Source organism: Rhyacophila brunnea, unplaced genomic scaffold (assembly GCF_057557595.1).
Source record: "Rhyacophila brunnea isolate RB1 unplaced genomic scaffold, BYU_Rbru_1.0 scaffold_1, whole genome shotgun sequence".
NCBI lineage: Eukaryota > Metazoa > Arthropoda > Insecta > Trichoptera > Rhyacophilidae > Rhyacophila > Rhyacophila brunnea.
In genome coordinates this window covers 33255623-33279459 of record NW_028232751.1, presented here as the reverse complement: position 1 = coordinate 33279459, position 23837 = coordinate 33255623, and the positions used below count along the sequence as shown (strand labels likewise).

The 23837-nt window shown below is 34.1% G+C and overlaps 1 protein-coding gene across 1 annotated transcript in view; it reads right to left on the bottom strand.

The window, feature by feature from the left end:
• The window catches only part of LOC147079696 (uncharacterized), a 195850-nt gene that overhangs the window by 90787 nt on the left and 81226 nt on the right, over positions 1–23837 (bottom strand). The window contains exon 3 of the mRNA XM_085943345.1: positions 14086–14229. Coding sequence (XP_085799471.1) covers positions 14086–14229 — 144 coding nt within the window. The remainder of the gene's footprint in view (positions 1–14085; positions 14230–23837) is intronic.

Here is a 23837-nt window from a genome sequence, read left to right as displayed (position 1 = left end):
ACTGCTGGTTAGATTTTATTCAAAAATTTATCGAGAAATTCAACCATTTGTATTTAGTACATATTTAAAAGTGGTGTCAGACCATTAATAATAATATTAGGATGTATTATTAGTTTTTTGGTAATACGTTAGGAACGTTATCAGTTGTTTCGGGATTTAAGAAGACAATGTGAGAAATTATTGATAAATCAGTGTTATTCGCGCTGTTATAACATAACAGGCTTATATCACGTAAATTCAATGGTGTAATAATTGAAGTATATTTATTATCCAACGTTGGCAAGGAGGATCGATAATATAATAAAACCATTGCGCCGTATAAACCTCTGATGTGACAATTGTGCAAAAGTAGTTTGTTTCTTATTTTCTATTCGTTTATAGTAAGTATACCATATAGTTTAGTAAAACTCTCCAAGATATCACAAAAAAAATAATATAACTCCGATTGTGTATTATTTGATAAGAATACCTGAAATTTCCGTAGTCATCATCACATCAGAGTAATTACACACACTCGATGATGACGACCCCCACCCCAATATACATATTATTTAGATCAATCATGTTATTAAGAGATGAATTTAACCTTCCATTTTGTGATTATAAAACAGTCTAGTCTCCCAGAAGAAGAAAAAACATCGGAGGTTTCCACAGTGCAACGACTCTATAATAATTTTATAATTTCGAAAATATAATACTAATTATGTTGTGTTTAAATACTTCGTATAAAATTGTTATGTAAATACTAATACCTCCCCTCCAACCATGTTGAAATTCGTTTACAAGTAAAACCACACCAACAGTTTCCTAATGAGGCGCGATGCTTGGGAATAATATTAAGAAATCATTGAGGAATGGCTGATATTCTTCGAGGTTAGCAGATGGATAGCAAAAATAGATTGTTGATAGATTCTGTAGGAACATATTCGCATGGTCTATTTCGATTAGGCGGTAATAAAGAATCCATGACGTGACGCTTAACGCTATCGGGCAGTTTTGTCTATGAAAATAATATTATTTTGTGCATGAAAATAATATTATTCCATTATGGTGACGGGTTTTATCAAAACTACTTATTTGGTGATACAGTTTTATCTAGTGGATACCGTCAACACGCTTGAACACTAAACTGCTCTCATCTAAATCTTTCCAATACGTATTATGACATAGAATACATAAATAAGTACTTACTATATAATTTAACTAATCCAGCTTCAAGATAAATTTAATACGTAGCCAATCATGTTTAATTTCCCCGATAATTAGAACAACTCCTCCGTGCCCCTGAAAAAGCGTTGACTCGATTTTTTTCTCATTCCGCATTCCTTTTTTTCCGAACGGCAGATTAATTTTAGATGAATCCCGTGATCTGTTTTTTTTTTTCAATAGCATCTAAGCAATCAACGTGATATAGGAATAATATTTAGGTCAGTGTTGTAATAAACATTTTATATTATAATTACTATAAATTAATAGGAAGCCATGAGGGAAAATTGTCTTCCATATTATGGCAATAATGTTATCAAAGTGTGCAAACATTTTTCAAATTAAGAACAAACGGCCGATAAAGGTGTAGTTATTATTAAGTCAATATAGATTGACATAATACCATAATAATATTATTATGTACATTTCATTTTATGGTTATTACTCTATTTCGGTACCTAGCATTCACGAGTTTTCTTACATAGTGATTTTTCAATTCTACATAATTAATATTGACTCATCCTACGACTGGGAATGCAACAAAAACTGTGTCTCACATTATGGAAATACCTATCCACATTTTAGTCTGCTAGTCGCAATCCAAGCATATTATTCAAATAGTAAGCACGATGATCTAATTTTTAAACACCTAATAAAAAGTAGGCGTGCCGCTTCATAAACCCCCGCGTGCACTTAATACAAAAATTAACAAGTTACCAAGAAGTCAAATTGAAGTACATAATAATATAATATGCCACGTGTAGGTACTCCGTGCTATAAAAATAAACTGTACCTAGATAGATTTAAAGCAATATCAGATTAAAATAACCCCGGAAAGAATTAACCTTACAGTAGTATAGAACGATTATTAGGGTGGGTGTAGGTACATACACACAGCCTTCTATAGTTATATTATTTACCATTTAATTTTGAAACAAAGTGGAAGCAATAACGTGAAAAAAACAATATATTCTTATATTAAGTAGGTAGGTACTAATATTTAATTAAATATAATCTCACATGACGTACATTGTAACCAGGGAACTCAGAAATTGTTATGTGATTGTAACAATACGATGTAGGGGAAACTTATACAGAATGATCCCTTAAAGTGCGGCCACACCGAAAACAAGTCGCGCGACAACTCATTAAATTTTACGATAAGCATGATAATTATCGTAAAATTTCTTAAGCAATTATGATAATTATCGTAAAATTTAACGAGTTGTCGCGCGACTTGTTGCTGGTGTGGCCCCGGCATTATGCCTAAAGCCCACCAAAAAAGCGTTCGGTGCGCTCACTACTGAGTAGGCCCCCTCCCACCCGCGCATTACCCTTCACCCATGTAATAACGGGCTCAAGGAGCACAAAATAATTATTATTATCAGCGTCTCTCATAACAAAGCAATAAAAATATTATTAAATTTCTCGGGGCTTGTAATTAATATCGGACACGCAATAACAAAACAAAGAGTTCACTGTTCTTAAATAATGGCTTCTCGTCCCGTCTGTCTCGTCCGTTCGAGGAGCGTGATTTTGCTTGCCGTATTCAATGAATGGAATACGTTGTATTTTCGTTAATTCGTATCGCTGAGAAGCCAAAAACGGTGACTCATGGGGCAGGCGGGCACAATGTGTCGTCAAGTCCAGTGTGCGCTGGCGTATTTGATTACGTTGTATTGTCGATGATTCACATAGAAAATGCGCGAGCGCCCCGTAAGCCTGCTTTAGTGGACTTTATGCCTTAAGTTAAGATGAGGCCAGGCCGACTATAATACTTTTGACGTATGAACTGTGCCGACCGCGTATGTTGTTAAAAAAAGGCGTGTAGTAGAAAGAAGTGTAGAGTGAATTACCTCAGTTTAGTTTAAAAGTCGCATGGTGTATATACGCGCGATAGGCTAATAAATGTGTGCGTATATCAAGGAACATACATAGTGGGCCCAAGCCTTTGTCCAGCTTGCGTCAATAAAAATAGTGCATAGAAAATTTCATTTAGACATGTAGTAGGTAATCAATCAGTAGTCACTAATCATAATTCATACACTGATACAGTGTGGTTAATCACCTGTCGTGGCGCAATATCTTTCGAAAGTTTTACAGGACGAAAGGTTTGAGTGGTTTGTTAACTCGGTCAAAAACGGTGGCAATAAATTTAGACGTCGTGTTCTAATAACAAAACTATTCGCTAATCAATACTCACTCCTTGGGTGGTTGCCTACAGCCCTTGTTGAAAATGATGAATAGTACAGCGTAGCCTTGGAATAAAAGTTTAAAGTTTTAGTAGAGACAATAATTATTATAAGGCTCAGTCAGCGATTGCGAAACTTTTTGTATTTGGGTGTGCTAAATTTATTCCTAATTATAGGTGGGGTAAAAGAAATATTTATTCGGAACAGCATTATCCGGGGGCGGATAAGACCTGTAGAGATTTTTATTAATTTTTCTTTTCAAATATTTTTCATCATTACGTAAGCTTTTCCGTCCAAAAATAATTTGTGGTGTCAGACTTTTACCTGTCAAACAATTCCTACTTCTGCCAGGTGCCGCGTATCGATCCGGGCTACTTTTAAACTTAAAGGGAGGTTCGACTGGGATCCGGGACAGGGACTTGTTTTACGAGACGATCCGCTTATGTAAATTTCTTTCGCCTGCCAGCAAAATTTCCCCGCGTTCCAGAAACGGCACGCGCGTCATAGGTTCTACACCGCTAGATTACGTAATAAATACTACAACTACAGATTTCGTAGTGATTCCATAGTTTTTAGTGCAATACATGTTAAAATGGCATTGACTGTTATTTGCAAAACGCTGGTAGGTACTTGGGAACGTACGAAAGTTAGTAAGTAAGGTAGGTACCTAATATTTCATCAACTGTACAATAGCAAATTATAATAGCAACGTAGGTAGGTATGTAAATATAAAATTACCAAATACGTAGGTACATATTATATTAAAAATTGTTTATAGTAGGTGCCGGCTTGTTTGCTACGTGACAATAAAAATATAAATATGCCTACATCGGTATTAATTAAATATTACTACACAATGCGGGTTAAGTAATAGGTATATGCCTACCTACGTGTGTCCAGATACCGGTGCAATAATTATTTTAGATGGGTAAGTAACTACTCAACATAATACCTATTATGATTATAAAAGTCCCATTTTTTTAATTAAAAAAAAAACCTATTATTTGTTTTAGTTATCGATTTAAAAAAAAAAGATGATCAAAATGCATCCGTCAAGGTGTTGGCACCTACATTCACACCTATCGGGTGCACAAATATTGTCAAAACTATACATAGTTTCCAACAAGTTAGCTAGATAAATCCATCAACAAGTGAGCCTTGAATTGAATTTTCAAGGACTCGGGTTGACCTATTGAAGTAAATATGGGGTAAAATAATACCTAAACTAAAATATAAACATAAGCGCATAGTACAAAAATGAATACTTTTGTGGTGACTGTGAATTTTACCGGTAGAATGCGCGGCATGACAACAAAAAAAAATCAAACAGCACTTTATTGCCATGACATGACGTATGTTTGTATGAATTGGGTTACACTTTTCAGTTTACTTTCATTCTAAGCGAACAATAAAATATCATGAAATATTTACACATTTCTGATCTTTTTGAAATGCAATAGATAATAGCCACACAGTTTGTCATATCGTTTTATAACAGTTTAATAAATATGCAAGTTATTCATGTTGGGTTAAGTTACGATCTATTTTGGAACAATGACAGCAGCGTATACATTTAAAAAATATAAAAGGTTCAGATACGAAACACCAAGTAAATAAATGATTTCAATGTTATTCAAAAGCATTTTTGTTGCGTGCAAAGGTGAATGGATGAAAGAACATAGAATAATCGTATATTTTGTGTCAAATAACAAAAATACATACCTATGGGAAAAATCAGGTCGCGGTCGAACAGGATGCAAAAATTAACTCACTTATAAATTTTAAAAGTCACAAATACAGAACATCTCACTTCTTTTTAATCCGAAATACAAAATATCGACCGGAGAGACGCAGTGCACAACCAACCGAAGGAACCGTTTACACAAATTGCTAGCGTAGTATTTTGTTGTCCACGGCAACGTCGATAAAGCAGGAACACGTCTTACCGACCGAGCGAGAACAAACCCTTTCACTGTGTACGGAAGTACCTACACCGAAAAATTTCTCCAGCTGCGATACGCCTACTTTTTTTGAGAAAAAAATAAGAAAAAATGGTATTGTGCAACCGAAACTAACTATTATTAAAAAATCATTCAAAGTTTCAATAATAAATTAAAATATTAAGTATTAAAATTCTTACAGGTTAAAAAAAATTAAGAAAAGAGTAAAAAGAAAATTAAAATTATTATTTAAGTTTTTTTCTAAATTTTCTCATGCTCAATCAAATGGTACATAACAATAAATATGTAGGAATAATATTTCTTTAGTAACCAGCAACAGGATTTTTTTTAAATGGTATTAGTAGGCTAAAGTTACCAGTATTCAGATTAATATTTTGATTTCTCGCATCGAAACTATCAGGAAATACACCACTCCGCGCGGACGAATATACCGCCATCTGTTCATACAACGATAAACCCAGGTTATGGAAAAACTTATACGGAAGTTCGCGATTATTAGAAAAACTCGTGACACGGCGCGAAAAAATTGTAATATAAAAATATTAATTTATTATAACGATAACGTGAAAAATATAAATATTAGGTCGCGCATAAATATATAAATAAATGTAATTGAGTATTATAAACATATTGTACACACCATTGTAATATTTTCTGTCCATATTAATTATCTAGGTACATACATATAATGTTATTAATATCATATGCCCTTTAAAAATATTGTGTTTATATAAAATGTGAAATAATACCGACCAATGTATTATATTTTTAATGTTTACAATTTTACATTGATGCTTATGAGAAGATAATACAAGACATATTTTTTCTCATTCGATATGGACATAGGTACTAATATGAATAATGCTTACATAATCTTCAGTGACACAATTAAATAGAATAATAATTATTGCGTGGGGTAAATTGAGACTTTGGGTTGAATAGAGACAAAAATTGGGTAGGTACAATTAAAGCAAAATTCCTTTTTTTTAAATGATGAAAAAATATTTTGGTAATATCAACGCAATGTAATCATCGAATCTCGACTCGACACTCCAGACTTCGATGTGGATGGTTTGTCTATCGCCATTGAAAATTTTTCCTGTAATATGTAACCATGATAGTAATAATTTAATTTCATAATAATTATATGAGGTTGAAAATATCAAAATTATTTAAAATTACGGATTTAGGTTTTGTACTATTTGACATAAATGGTTTTTAGTGACCCAGGTTTTCCATTTCGGCATATTTAGAGGCTATGAAAATTCATTTACAGCAAAAATATAGGTACCTAACTGAAAAAATAGAAAACAGAAATATAGTTACTACCTACCTACACTAAAAAAATAAAGAATACGTCCTTGGTTCAGTTTGTCAAAATTACCTTACAATTCTATTCACCCAAATTTATATTATTTAAATATAAATAACAAATTAAATATTTAGGTAAATCTCGACATTTTTACAAGAAATTTAAAACGTCTTTCATCAACCTGCAGAAGGCTAAAAGAAGGAAGTTTTAAGACATTCTTGTCGAAATAACCAGCGCGAATACGAAAATATATAGGTGCTTAGATATAAAGGGCAAAAGGCGTCTGTATTCACCCCACTGTACGGGTACATAGGACAAATTGTCTACTTTATGGAATCATATCGATTGTTTGCATAAGCAGTGGAAGGATAATGGTAATTCTAGTAATATTATTACAACGGTTATTTTGGTGGAAAGCCACGAGAGTTAATAAAGAATATTTATCACACCAATAGTAGGTATAATGTAAGTGAACAATAGGAGCTTTAAGGAAAGCAATTACAACATTTATGATTGGGGTACGAATCTAACTGTTTTTGTGGGATTCAATAAAATTAAATCAATTTTGTGATTTTTTTTTTAAAATAAGATATAGGTAAGTACCTACATAACCTAATTTTAGTGCCATGTATTATCTCGTAGCTTGGCGACCAATTTGCGGTAGATGCGCCTCCCTATCGTGGGCGTCTATTACAGGAGGCACAAAAACGTTGTTGTTAAAATGCAAAATAGACATAACCTTGAAGTGCATGATAATAAATAATTTGTTTTTAAATCTTTAATCTAATATTAATTATTGAGTAAACTAAAAAAAAATATGGTTAAGTCGTTTTTCCACGTCACATCCTTTTTTTATTGCTAGCTAAATAAATTTAGATAATAACTCGGCATTTGCAGCTTACATCCATTGGACACAACGTGTATTAGTCGTGTGCAACGCTATTATGCAATAAAACTTATTTTGAAAAAACTGAGGGTTACGCCCTTTTTCCTTTCTTAGTCGATATTGTATAAATTAGATATCAATAGGTACTATTGTTAGTTTGTGAATAGTACCTAGCATGACCGAGCGGTAACATATCGGTATATGGTCACTATAAATATGGTGACGTAAGACTGGCAAATTTATAATATGTTCTTCAATGTATAATTGGGCTCAGAGTATGAACCTAATATATTGAGCAAGTGGATAACAACCAAGAAAAGAAATCTGTTAAAGAGAATGTCGACTCTGTGGAGGCCTATATGATCCTGTTATGACCCCGAACATGGTGATGTAATTTAATGTAAATGTAATTAATAGTAGTGATATTATTTTTCTGTATGTACACTTTTACAGAAGAAAGAAATCAGAAAGTAAGAAGGCGCCCAGAGTTATAAATAGCACCCACTCGATCAAAACCACAAAGGAATGGCGTGATTAAGATTTCATAAAATTTTAAACCATTTATAAAGTTTGTACAAATAAAATCCCAGAATCGTGGTGGCATAATTGACAAGTTTCGCGAACGAAACCATTACGAATTCGCGGAACCATTACCAATGGCCGTGAGGGAAAATAATATAAAATATGCGATGGCAACAGTAAGCTCCAATAATCAATGAAAATGCTAGACGACAGGAATCCTTGGGACAAAACATAAGTGAAATGTACCGGAACGTCCGGATCCAAGGCATGGACAAAAACCAACTACAGCTAGAATCTGCGCAATATGCGTTAATAGTAAGATAGAAGAAATATGAATAAGGGAGTTAAGTTTTAAGACGTGAAGCCGGTAAATATTAGTTTGACGGATGCGCTTAAGCCGCTTAGGGTAAACACTCAGCACTCCGAACTGTAAGTTAGTGGTAAATATGTTTAGTTAATTAAGTAGAAAATATGGTTAACTGTGTTGTGTTTAAATGTGGTAGCCGTACTGAGAAGATGATGGTATAACGTTTCATGGTTAAAAATAAATTGAGGTTCGACTGCTTGTCATACGCAAAGAAAACTGCTTCATATAGCGGGACAGTACCCTCTCTCTTTACTATGATTACTCCGAGTCCGGATCATTACAAAAATAACTACATACCTACATCAAAGATATTGAAGAAATCCTTCTACAAGTATAAAGCATCGTTATTCAGGTGAACGGATTACGAATATTCGCAAATGACATTACGCAAGTAAGTAAACAAAGCAAAACGTCAGGACAATGCCGGCGTCCGTACCTACTGATTAATATTATTTTGTCTATGGTCGCCAATTTAACAATACTGCAATCCTTTCAGAATCAATACCTACCCGATAAGAGCTTGTGATTTCTCATTTTTTTTCGTTCGAATTAATATTTAATATAATATATAAGTTCGAACAAGAATTTTTTTTTCTCTAGTTCGAGATTGGTTTATTGATTTCTCCTGCAATATCTTTATTTATTTTTGAAGTTATACTTTTTTTGGCGAGTTTGGGAAAACAGACCAGTGTATTTTTAGCGTGTGACGAAGTTGCGCGCGCCGATGTAACACATAATTTATATTTATGATTATATTCATTTCGGTATTTATGATAATATTAATTCACGCGCAGTTGATAACCACCTGTAGATGCGACAGGTCCCAGTAGCTTGTCGGAGCGTCCGGGTATGGGAAATGTACCCGGAAAAACGCGGTAGTCCGCGATTGAAGCGACAAGAAATTATAATTTAAAATTTAGAGAAACTCGCCGCATTAAATAAATCAATAATAAATTGTTATAAATATTTTTTTCGAAACGGACGCCTGTTCCATATTGTGTTTTATTTTATTTGATACAGTGTCTTTCCACCAAGAACTGACAGACACTATTTAAAAAAAATATTATAGTGTCCATTTGTTTACAGCCATGTGTATCTTGGTCTAGACATTATTTATTAACGTGGCCACTACATACTGTATTTTTTTAATTTCATCTCTATGTATTAGGTATCTCATTTGAATAATGTTACTTATCTTCTTTCGATTTTTACACACATTATCAATGTTTTAAACTTATAATAATTTGTAATGTTCGCTCGATAATAAAAAAATACTGGATTTAACTACTTAGTCACTCTTGAGATGGTAGGATTAGTGCTGTTAATAGTTATTATCATAACATAACATAACCATTTCAAATTGGAATCTATATCTATTCTGGACTTGCTATTAATCATTACTGGACTTGTCATCGGGAGATTTATCATCTGAGAGGTAAGGTTGACGGTCAAAATACTGTACATGATTATGTATGTATTTACAATAGAATGTGTATGAATACATTTATCGTAATACACCTTTTTAATTGTTTAATTACTATCATAATATTTTTTATGAACGGCCCACGAAGGCCGAACGGCTTACGCGTCGGCTTATAATGACGTGGGTCCCAGATTCGATTCCTGGATCTGGCAAATTCACATATTGTTTTTCAATTTGTGTTTGAAGTCAGAATATGGACTTAATAGGTTGAGCAAGTGGCTATCCATTTCTCTTAAAAACAAAATCTATTCTGTGGAGGCCATAATATGATCCTATTAGGATCGGACATGGTCAAAAGAAAAAAAGAATTATTATGAATATTAAAATGTTTTACTTATTGTCACCTTCACGATGACTGAGCGGCAACGTGTCAGGTTATAATATCGCGGGTCCCGCGTTTGAACACGAGACTAGCAAATTCACATGTTGGTTTTCAATGTATGAATGTATGTATAGACCAGTATTTCCAACCGTACTATAATATAGTAAGTACAACGCACCCCTAGAAGTACACTGGCGTATGTCTGAATTTGGCTATTTTGAGTTATGAATGCAGTTCAATTACATTTTTATTTCTCTATCTCAGGAGAACACGAGCGTATCTCTAAAAAAAATATTTAATAAAGTATACGCATAACTTCAGTGTTCTTTGAAATAAATTGAGTCAAACATCGAGAAGAACACTCCAGTAACTCTGATACACCATTGTCCTTCATATAATATCTTTATAGCAAAAAAAACAAGTCCCTAGTGGCTAGTGTATCGTTTAAAAAAAATCGTTAGGTAGATGTTCAAACGCGCGCGTTCACATAATCTTACTCCCTACTTCAGTTTTAGTTTGTCAATTTATGGCTACGGATGTTGTAGCTTAACCACTGGGGAACGCCAAAAGAAATGGCGTATTTCAAAAAAATACTACCTTATTCTTAGGTCAATAATTATTATAAAGCAATCATTATTCCTAGGATGTTTATCACACTTGAATGGTCAACGACATATGTTATAATTAGCATCTTTAGAATTATCTTCAAATGTGTTATTCTTGCCCATTTTTGGAATAATAAAATGCCTAATTCTTGTCAAATTTGGGATCACAGAGATTATTAATATAATTTTTTATCGTAAATATTTCACTATAATAATTTCGACATAAATTATACGAAGGTTTTATAAATGCGTTTAAAAATTAACAAATGTTAAAAATCTTAACACCACTGCACATGTATGTACTGAAATATGACTATATTATAAAACATTAGAGCGACAGGTTTAAAAGAATACTATTTTATGTAATAAAAATACTTTATGCAGTCATCAAATGTTTAAAATAAATATAAAGGATAATAAGGCTTCAAAATTATATAAATAGATTATCTACATCTACAACGTTTAAGGAATGTCCAGGATCATACTTTGAAAATGCAATAAAAGCTCCATTTTGACCTACACTGAGCATGTCCCCCATTAAGCATGTTAATTATGTAGTTAACTTTACTGTTGTACTTCGATAAACAATTTGCTGAAGAATATGATATATTATAATAATTTTAATCCGCCATTTGCTTCATAATAATGTCTTATCCCTGGCCGCCAGTTTTGAAGAGTATTATCATAAATAGGAGAAGAATGTTTCACGGATTAAAAGAGTTTGGCGACAAAAAAGCTGGCGAGACCGAATCACTCTCGGATTCGACTCGCCTACAGAAGTCGGAATATTATTTTCATTAGGTTCGAATCGCGTTCGGCGGAAACCAAAAATAAGAACGAACCAGTGGACGTCTGTTTTTGTTTCAGCCGCAGTTCGACGGCCTGCACCGGACAAACGATCAATCTATTACGTTCCCAGAGACGGGAGTGAAATAATCGGAAAATTGAATGAAACAAGAAATATCAGATGCAATAAGCGATCTTGCAATGAGAGTCGTGAGACAGCGTCGCGCTAAGCCGCCGTTCGATCACGAATATCAGCGAAATGTTCAATGTCGAATTGAAAAAAAGCTCTAGTAGTCTAGGTATCATCATTAAACGGAAGTTTAGAGAATTATTCACGCTTTGGATAATAGTCGCAAATTGGGTATAGCACATCGATTCTATCAATAAGTTAAATCCAGACGTAGATACATTATTGTTGATATATTCGACTGAATAATTTATTTTAATAAAAGAAGCCTCGAAACAGTTCAGACCAGTCGTGCAATTATTATATTTCAGTACGGAAATTTTAAGAATATGAGTATTTCTTACAAATTGACTATAAAATATTACGCAAAGCATAATAAAATCACTACAACTAGTATTAAAGGGGCCTATAACAAGTACCTACGTACTTGTATACAAAAAAACGCTAATATTATTGTGTCACAGTCATTATTTTCATCTTTAATGATAATTAAGTAGGGAAAAGATACATTTATATTTTACTAGGTGCGTTGGTAGGTAGGTACTTGGAATTTAAAGTTGTATTGTATTTTTTATTGTTGGGGGGGTTCAAAATAAGTCAGTGCCTCAGACTACCGGGTCCATAAATCCGCCACCGGTAATATTGATGACACCAGAAGTTTTTTTTAAGATCGATGCACTGCAAATAATATTTTTAAAAAAATAAGTAGGTAGGTACTAATATTTTTCCATACGTGAGAGGGATTTTAATTATATTTAAAACGACCCGAAAGCGTATTCACGTACCTACTTAAGTAATTACTTTAGTATAATTTTATGGCAGCTAGGAAAATATATTCCACCGACGAACAAGTGTAGGTATGAATGATGTGAAATGTTTAGAATATGTTGTATTTACATATGTCGTATTTTGACCTACTGTGCAATAACATAATGAATGAATGCATCTAGAGGGGAGAATCGAGCCGCTTGATTAACAAGGCTGAATATAATGCTGATGGATGAATTCGGACTTGAGCTAATACTGTTTATACAATTAATTTCACTCCCCATTCTCCCATATTGCTACACGTACTTTACCCATACGCGAATTCAATGTCAACCGCTCCCCTTCCTGGCTGTGCGTGCGTGATAAATAGAAAGTATAAAGCCACGTCTGTAGAAAGGTTTACGTAAATATATGAATATGGTCTTTCGTTATTACGGTTATTCCAAATTCAAACTTAAGACCCGCCTTTTTTTATTAACGTCGGCGCAATAAAAATATTTACCACTTCACAAATCACAATTAACAGACTCCTCACATCACCATTACTTTCAATTAAATCAAGTTTAATCCGATGGGTCTTATTTTCTGTATCTTGGAATACACAAGTGCTTATGTCATTAATCCTATGCGTTGCAACGTTTATAAATAATGGTACTTATAAAGATTTGTGTGCACTGTAAATATTTTTTATTACAATGAGGTAATAATTAATATTAAAATTATTTTCGACGATACCTGCCCAAAAATAAGAATTTAACCAGGCAAACTGTGCTTTTTTAATATTATTTGACACGTCATAAAACACTACATTTTTATTTTACAATACTTATTGTAATATATATGTACTCAATGCATACAAGCAACTGAACGTCATTTCTATTCTATATTTTTTTGTAGAGTTTCTAACCTAAATTTTAATACGCATGCGATTTATACACAAAAGGATTTAAAAAAATATATGAAGCAGGCAACTACTGACACAATAAGTGTACTAATATGATGCCACATAAACTATACTAGATTGGTATGATATAATTATTTTAATATTATGAAAAGACATCATCAAAATTTTACAATATCTCAATACAATATTTCTATATAGTAAGAAAAATCGCCGCTGTTTTAGCCTGAACCAATTAAGGATTAATCAACTAATCATTAATGATCGCATTACTGTAATAGATTTCTTTAATTGAAGAAAAAATAGACGTAATTGTTTAGGAAAACGCCCTGAGAAAAGCATTATACAACATAAGCGAAACATTCGTGGCATAATCCTGTAAAAAAAAACCAAAAAAATTCACCGATATCCACAGCAGTACTTACAGCATTTCGAAGAAAATAAAAAAAACACTCTTGGCAGGCAGTTAAGGTAAAATACAGCGATACAAAAATCATAATAACCACGTGACAATTCGATATAATCTCAGCACAGACAATATTTTGATAACAGTAAGATGGTAGCCCAAATGAAAAAGATGTACTTACTCTTCTTGGTCTCCAACGTCTGCGGGAAAGGGGAATGGAGTCTCGTGCTGAGGTACAGGACTCGTGGACTCGGGTTCTTCCTGGAGAGGACTCTCATATATTAGAGTCTCAACCATGGATCCTTTGGAACTGCCAAAGGAAACCCTGAAATAAATAAAATTCTATTAATGTGGATCCGACAACAATATTAAATACACCAAAAAACAGCTGGCAGTGCCACTGGTTAACAATGTTGTTTAATACTTTACACACATATATATATATATATATTGAATTATTAATAACCATGTCCTTGCTTTTTCGTACAAGGTGGTTGTTAGTAATTTTGAACAATTAAAAACACCCAGGCTTTGAGAAAAACACATAAATATTGTGTCCTGACCGGGATTCGAACCCAGAACTCTCGGGTGGAAGGCAAGCGCCTTACGCACTGCATCACTCCTATATAATATTATACTCGATATGCTAGCACTACTGCACTGTAAGGATAACTATTATGAGAGTATCCTATTATTTGTTTCTTTTTCACGACCCAATTAAAATAAACGATTCCTTTATTTGCGTGTCAGTTTATTTTTCAAATGTTGAATATGCGTTTACGTGAATGTTTTCTCTAAACATAACCTTTTTAATAGGTCTGTCTCGCTCTCTCCTACGCATTTAGGTACATATGTTTTCTCTCATACGCTACAGACAGATACATAGATAAATCAAGACCTATACAAATATACATACTTATGTAATTTATTAACTATTTGATTAAAAAACGCCAACAACTGAGTAAAAATCAGTTGTTTTTAGTATGTAAAAGTTACCTACAGATGTGATCCATAACAAAAATCAAATATATTGAAGTGGGTTTCCAACTACCATTCCTCGTAAAAAAGTTTGTTACGATAGTCTCCACTCTTTAAAATTCTCCTATTCACACGCCGACGCAATTATACGCTAAACAAGCTTCTCGACATACAATAAAATATTTATTATTACGTGTACCTAATAAGACGTATACTAAATCCAAACTAATCATAGATATAACCCTATACCTGTCGTTATTTTAGTGCTGATACAAACATTGATAGGAATACGTTATTTTTCGAGAGAAAGCATAAAGATGGTAGTTTTTTACTATTAGGTACTATACTTTTCCAAGCAAACGAATGTATGCGATACAGAGCTTGCGACCGGGTTCTAAACCTTCATAACTGTAGAATTAGCCAAAAACCAAGGCAGACCACAGAATGAAAAATAGGCCTTTCAGATATTAATAATAAAAATAATGATGTTTCAGCGATCTAATTTTTAACTAAATCCAAAAATAAAGTAAATAATGGATAGAGCAGTTTTTTTTATAGTAATAAGTATTAAAATTACCAGTAGGTAGGTACTATAATAATATGCAAACTTTTTTTGACATGGCTTTTAAAAAAAATCTTTGAACATATTATGACAACAAAATGAAAAATACGAAAAAAATTTTAATTAGTAGGTATTCATTGAAATTTATCTATCTAAGAATCAAATTAGACGCACACGATGGCCGAGCGGGCAACTGGACGGCTTATGATATCGTCGATACTGTGTTTCGAAGCTTAGGTCTGGCAAATACAACGTATATTTAGAGTCGGATAGACCTATTAGGTCAGCGATTTCCAAATTGGGAGGCGCGGGGTGTTGCAAAGGGAGGCGCGAAAAGTTTAACACAATTATTAATGTAGCCACAGATTTGCAGTTTGCAAATGCATAGTTGATAAAACGGCCGCCAGTTATAAACTACATAACAAACAGTCATATAAAAGGTTGTTTGCAAACCTGTCTGAAAATATGGAGAATAATTTTATAATACCTCACTACTATACTATTGTCAAGCGCGCTGGCTATCTCGTGAAAAAAATGAAATAAAAGGGTCAAATCATAATGTTGTAATTTGAGGCAAATTTGTTTAGGAACGATAATGTTGTTGTTGAACTTGCCTATTTGGTTGAAATTTAAAAAAATATGTGTGAATAAATCAATGCAAGAACCACTAACGCATTCACTGATTTAAAAAGAAAAAGTGAAGGCATTCATAAAAATTGGAGATTTGGAAATCAAAATTACAAAAAAATAAGTTACACTTTTAAATGATTTCTGCGCCAGATAGGTATGTTGAAGCAAACAAAAATGTATTTACTGACTTCTTGGTTAGTTTGCTAATGCACTTTTCACATTATTTTATTAATAGTAAAAAAAAGTCGACTGCGGCGCTACTTTATTTCAAGACTATTACATATTTTAAATATGTGGTTGTCCGTTACAATTTGATGTGATACCTATATGATGATTGATATACTTAAAACTCCCGTGTAAAATTTAGGAAACACTACATTAGAGATCCACATTGCCCTTAACCTGAGCATTAAGTTAGTGGGCCCGCCAAAGGCCTGGGGGCCCGCTTCAGATTGTGGGGCCTAGAATCCATTTGTCAATGAACGATGATGAATTTGATTTGACTACATTATAATTGATTGTGCTAATAAACACATTCATCGCGTGAAAAACAAATTAATTTAAAAATGAATATAATACAACGTCTCTGTTCTGGCAGAACACACTAACTGGAGAATACTAGTTTTGAGTAATTTGACTTTGAAGTTGTTAAAATGTTTGAAATGGTCTATCATGTGAGTTTATTAAGTAATCGTAAAAAGGATGACTTTAAAATAAAGACTGTTTATTTATTAAGAAGGTTTCCAGACGGTAAAGTTTGAAATAAGGAACATTTTGGTATAACTAACTCAATATGTCATTTTTTCGAATTAGTGTCTTCTGCCAGAACAGTGACGAAAGTAGTAAAACCTTATTTTTTTATATTTTTTTTCTCATTTTTGTATTAGTACATGTTGACTATTTAAAAATGTGATTATATATTATTTAATGAAATAAAGAGGGGGGAGGCGCCAAGATTAGATTTTTTAAAAGGGAGGCGTAGTGACATAAAGTTTGGAAACCACTGTATTAGGTTGAGCTAGTGGCTAACGCTCATTTCTCTTAAAAATAAAAATCTCTACTTAATAATATACTTAGGATCGGACATGGCTTAAATTTAAAATAAATCAAAGCTGAAAATATTCCGTTTTGGCGTAGTTTACTGTTAAATGTTGACATACCGAGTATATTTATTATTTATTGACGGAGCAGTTTATTGCAGTATTGCACTTTTAACTCACCGAATGTAAAAGTTTCAAAGGGAGTATGGATTGTGAACTTACCGTTAATCGCGAGTTCGATAACCCGACAATAATAACATCAGATCTATGCGATATGAATTTTGATACTCTGCATTATTTGCTCAAAATCTGAATTATTGCTACGCGCCCAAAATGAAAATCGTAATAATATTTGTCCACATACAAGTGAATGCAAAGCTAACATCCGCGTCAATACGTGTTACAAATTGTCATTTCCTACCTTCTGTTTTAGGCATGTCCAAAATTACGTGCCGCATTCAAAATATTGACCATTCAACTCGTCGAGAAGCTATTTAAAGACATGAAACATAAACTGTTATGTAAATAGCCAATCCCAGTGGTGGAAAACTCAGCTGTGAGGTCAATATGACGAGAATAAAATCTGCCAAACAAATCAAAACTAGGCACGACTCTTTTTTGCAGATTTAATTAACACACACAGTCATGTGATACCTATATTATATGGCCTGATATCAGATTTGTTGAGGATTCCAATCCACGTAGAATTCACGTGTTGCTTTTTAAAAATCAATATGTGTGTCAAGTAATGCACGCATTGAGCGAATGGTGAACAACCAATCTGTGTTTTGAAAAAGACTGACAAAAATATTATCACTATGGAAACCCGCGAATTTTTCAACCACTTAATAGTAATGGGATGGGGTAACGTTGGATTCTATTGACGTAGATTAGAAGTAATGGCGTGATCTTGTGCTTGCCCTATTCTCCAATATTGGGGAGTGACAGGGGAAATTAAGTAAGTAAGTCGTAATGCCGAATAGAGATCTTAAATTTGGAAGGTAGGTACAGTAAAAACAAAACAATGATTCGGTTCGTGGATTGTATGTGTACGAATACGTATAGCGTTGTCAGCGCTACGGGCACACCGACTGCCAGGTAATTAGTAGCACTAGCAGGGCTAAACATCCGCACGCACACCATCGACCAACCGAATCATTGTTTTGTTTTTACTGTAGCTATGTATTAAAAAAACATATTAAAAGGTTCCAGTCAATCCATGTGACGCGAGTCCCCATTCTGTTTATATTCATAATATCGAATGTAAAAAACATAAGTATAGATATAACTAGGGGCGGCAGGTTATATGAAAGTATGGTGAAGCCGGCAAGTATGGTGACAAAGTATGGTGAGGCAGGCTGGTAATCAATTTGTGGCAAATTTTCCACGTTATTATATTATATGGGTACGTTATAATGACCAAAGTAAATCCTCCGTGATGCCCTGCATTTTTTTTATCGCGTCGCTATTTCTCGTAAGTTGTCGGTTTTTGTTGGCCTGCTTCATTCAGTTGTAGGAGAAAGCCGATTGGTTGCCCCTCTTTTTATTTAATACCTCTATGTACTTACCTAACTATAGTCAAATTTGTATTGCATGTCACTTGTCGAAACGAGTGTTCTATCTCTCTCGTTCACGACGAGATCGTCTATAAAATAATAAACTAATATAGGAGTGCAAGTGCTTTCAAATAGTATGGCATTTACTTGACATGGCACATAAATGTTATAACAAACAATCCGTGGAGGGAACGCGGCAGTGATATTCGTGTTCTCGAACCACTATTTTAGTAGATTCCACAATATTATTTATTTATATGCAGTTACTATCTAACATGGGTTGACTAGAAGAACAGGCAAACCAGGTTCTTCTGGCATCCACAGCATGTGGTCGAGGCAAGTCCAACGTCGCCTCTTCACTCTCAGCGTGGTGAAAGGCTGCTCGGTGCGTTCTCTTATCTCTTCATTACTCCTAAAGTTATACTACCCCCACACCCAGTATCCATCACAAACATCTGTTCTCGAAGCTCAGTATACGGTTACTTCGTAAGGTGCCATGATTCGCTACCGTAAAGCAGCACCGTCAGAATGTTAAAAGCGTTAAAAGGCGGCTTTTGGTTTTTACTGACTAGGTACGAGTACAATCGCGAGTACCAGACATTCCGCATCGAATTAAATGTTGCTCCGATCCAAGCCAACCAGATTCCGGCGTCCTGAAAGCCTCTAAATACTATCTATATATTGTATGCGGCGGAGCTACGGGATGCTGATATGACCTGGGACGATGCAAGAATATTGGGTAGTGACATACGAGCGATAGCGAAGCACGGCGTGGTGTCCATATGCTCCAACTAAGAGGCGGATATGGCCGAAGAAGAAGAATAATCCAATATAGACCTGCCTAATTTTAATGGGTAGGTACAATGAAAAATAACCTATCCTAAAAAAAATCGGTGTGTGCACTTATGTACGTGCGTTAGAAGTTATACTTCTTTGGCGTAACAAAACGAAAACAAAACTTGTGATAACCTAGATTCTTCGACTAGCTCTTAATTATCTTATTAAATTATACACTCAAGAAATGGGGTCGCTTATTGGAGCGCCGTTGGTTTATTTCTATACACTTTAACTTATATTAGTAAATTATTTAATTATTTATCGTTGTTTTTATTTATGAAGTAAGAACTGTCACTTTGGCGTTTAATCGTTTGTTTACGTAAGGAATTGCAAATGGCCGACAATAATAAATTCGTTTACGGTTACGGAACCATTGTATACATCTGACTGATCGCAGCTACCTTCATACTGTCGCGCACTTCTCTCAATTTCACTCTCTACCAAACGCCCCGAAAGAAGTATAACTTCAATAACCCAGTTAAAACAATTAGCATCAGTAGCGCACCCAGGGAGGGGGTCAAGGGGCCCTGGCACCCCCCAAACATGAAAATTATCAGAATGATTTTAAACATTGAAATTGGAAGCCAATAAACGATACCTTTGGGCTTAGTCAAATAAAAACATGGCAAGAAAATGATTTGTAATTCTTCAGCACCCTTTTAAGAAAAATTTCATAGATTTTAATTTCTAACGCAAAAATTTCGAAACACTAATGTCAGGTTTTTTTAGAAACCCAATCCCTAATGAAACTGTCAAAAAATTCTCGGTGTCCACCCGAATTCCGGAGTGGTGTACGTCATGGCTGGGGAGGGCTGATAGGCCTCTAGCCTGGGGGCCTGGGCTGTGGGGGGGCCGGCGTGTCGGGTTGATGACCAGATAAGTGAGATAAACACACATCATAAATTAGCTTCAATAGTAAAAGAGTCGCCTGCGGCGCTATTATACTTCATAACCATGAACATTTTCAATTACTTAATACTAATTGTGCAATATATTTTTTGATTATTATGTGTCGATACTCGACAGCTCCATTATTAAAGTAGATGTATTAAAAATCGCCAATAATTCACTGTATAAGTATCAACCCTTAATTTGAAAAACGTTAACGTAGTGTTTCACACTGCCTTTAATCTTAGCGGTAGGTAGGGGGCCCGCCAAATATCATAGCCTGAGGGCTCGTTTTAGGATGTGGGGACCATGGTATAGGTACACCGAGTGCAATAGACAAAAGACCGATAAACGAGAAATTAGGCTGTGAAGAAGAAAAAGAACCTATGGGACTAATTTACATTCTCCTCCTTGCCCCCCCCCCACCCCCCCAATATTAAATCCTGGGTGCGCCACTGATTAGCATAACCTACATAATTAGAGAAGGACGAATAAAAACATGTCCGCTTATGAATTAGTGGGCATCGAGCTCGGATCCAGGGTCTGGAAATTCACGTATTGTCGAAATATAGCAACAATGAAAAAAATAGATGTCCAATATTACATAACTATATCTTAATATTTCGAAGATACAGGCCTCGACCCAAGAGCAAGGTAATTCGAGTATGTAAGCGGAATATAGATAGCAGACATATTCAATGCAACATGCAGGTCGCTAGAGACACGACATATTATTATGCTAAATTATGATTATAAAATGGAAACCTGCAAGAATGACTACGTCCACATGACAATTTTCAGTATTTATTTTCTCTGAATAAAAACCTACGTATTCACTAACATATTATTATACTACTAGCTGAGCCAGCTGGCTCTCGCCAGTCTGTCTCGCTAGGTCTTGCAGACAGCTTTTCGTCATAGTGACTTGGTGTTGGATTTTAATATAATGATAATGGAAATATAAATAGATATAATATAATATCACCGATTTTGATAAATACAGCACTTCAAATGACAGAAAGGAGTAGAATCAGGCATGGGAGGCCTTTATCCAGCAGTAGATGGGTTCAGGTCAATGATGATAAGGACGATAGAAATAGGTATAATATAGTAGTAGAATCAGGTTGCGGAACCCTTCATCCAGCAGTGAATTGATCCTGGTTGATGATGATGACGATATGAATATGTAGATAAATGTAATATCACCGATTTTGATAAATACAGAAATTCATATCACAGAAAGGAGTAGAATCAGGCTAAGGAGGTCTTTATTAAGCAGTGGATTGGTTCAGGTCGATGATGATGATGACGATATGAATATGTAAATAAATATAATATCACCGATTTTGATAAATACAGAAATTCATATGACAGAAAGGAGTAGAATCAGACTAGCGAGGTCTTTATTAAGCAGTGGATTGGTTCAGGTCGATGATGATGATGATGATAATGATGATAATGATAATAATGACGATATGAATATGTAGATAAATATAATATCACCGATTTTGATAAATACAGCAATTCATATGACAGAAAGGAGTAGAATCAAGCTAGGGAGGTCTTTATTAAGCAGTGGATTGGTTCAGGTCGATGATGATGATGATGACGATATGAACATGTAGATAAATGTAATATCACCGATTTTGATAAATACAGAAATTCATATCACAGAAAGGAGTAGAATCAGGCTAAGGAGGTTTTTATTAAGCAGTGGATTGGTTCAGGTCGATGATGATGATGATGACGATATGAATATGTAGATAAATATAATATCACCGATTTTGATAAATACAGCAATTCATATGACAGAAAGGAGTAGAATCAAGCTATGGAGGTCTTTATTAAGCAGTGGATTGGTTCAGGTCGATGATGATGATAATGATAATGACGATATGAATATGTAGATAAATATAATATCACCGATTTTGATAAATACAGAGATTCATATGACAGAAATGAGTAGAATCAGGCTAGCGAGGTCTTTATTAAGCAGTGGATTGGTTCAGGTCGATGATGATGATAATGATAATGATGATAATGATGATAATGATAATAATGACGATATGAATATGTATATAAATATAATATCACCGATTTTGATAAATACAGCAATTCATATGACAGAAAGGAGTAGAATCAGGCTAGGGAGGTCTTTATTAAACAGTGGATTGGTTCAGGTCGATGATGATGATAATGATAATGACGATATGAATATGTAGATAAATATAATATCACCGATTTTGATAAATACAGAAATTCATATGACAGAAAGGAGTAGAATCAGGCTAGGGAGGTCTTTATTAAGCAGTGGATTAATCCTGGTTGATGGTGATGATGATGCTGATGATGATATGAATATGCAGATAAATATAATATCACCGATTTTTATAAATACAGGGATTCATATGACAGAACGGAGTAAAATCAGGCTAGGGAGGTCTTTATTAAGCAGTGTATTGGTTCAGGTCGATGTGATGATGATGATGATGATGATGACGATATGAATATGTAGATAAATATAATATAACCGATTTTGATAAATACATAAATTCATATGACAAAAAGGAGTAGAATCAGTCTATGGAGGTCTTTATTAAGCAGAGGATTGATCCTGGTTGATGATGATGATGATGACAATATGAATATGTAGATAAATATAGTATCACCGATTTTGATAAACACAGCAATTCATATGACAGAAAGGAGTAGATTCGGGCTAGGGAGGCCATTATCCAACAGTGGATTGGTTCAAGTCGATGATGATAAGATGGATAGAAATATGTATAATATCACAAATTCGTTAAACCAATAGTAGTAGAATCAGGTTGCGGAACTCTTCATCCAGCAGTGGATTGATCCTGGTTAATGATGATGATGATAATGATGACGATATGAATATGTAGATAAATAACATTAGAAATTCAATACTGTCAAGAATACAATCAACGTAAAGAGGCCTTCATCCAGCAGTGGATTTATTGAGGCTCGTGATAATAATGGCATTATATATAGATAGGTAGATAATAATATAATATCACTGATTTTGATAAATATAACAATTCATGTGTAAGTAAGGAGTCGAATAAGGCTGAGGAGGCCTTCATCCAGCAGTGGATAGGTCAAGATTGATGATGATAGGGACGATAAAAATAGGTAGATATTATACAATATGACTCATTTTGATAACTATAACAATTCGTATTAATTTCTTTCATTGTTTGCAATGGCAACTTTGTTAGTTTAATATGACTATATTGTGATCTATGGAAATTAGTAGCCTAGGTAATTATTCAATTTTAAAAAAAGTGCGTAACAGCCACAAAGAAGTATTTAAAAAAATCAAATTTGGAATATCATGTTATCTATGAAATGGCGGACAGTGGCGCACGCTGCTGTCATAAGATATTATACGTAGTGAATTGTAACCGTTGTAAACCGC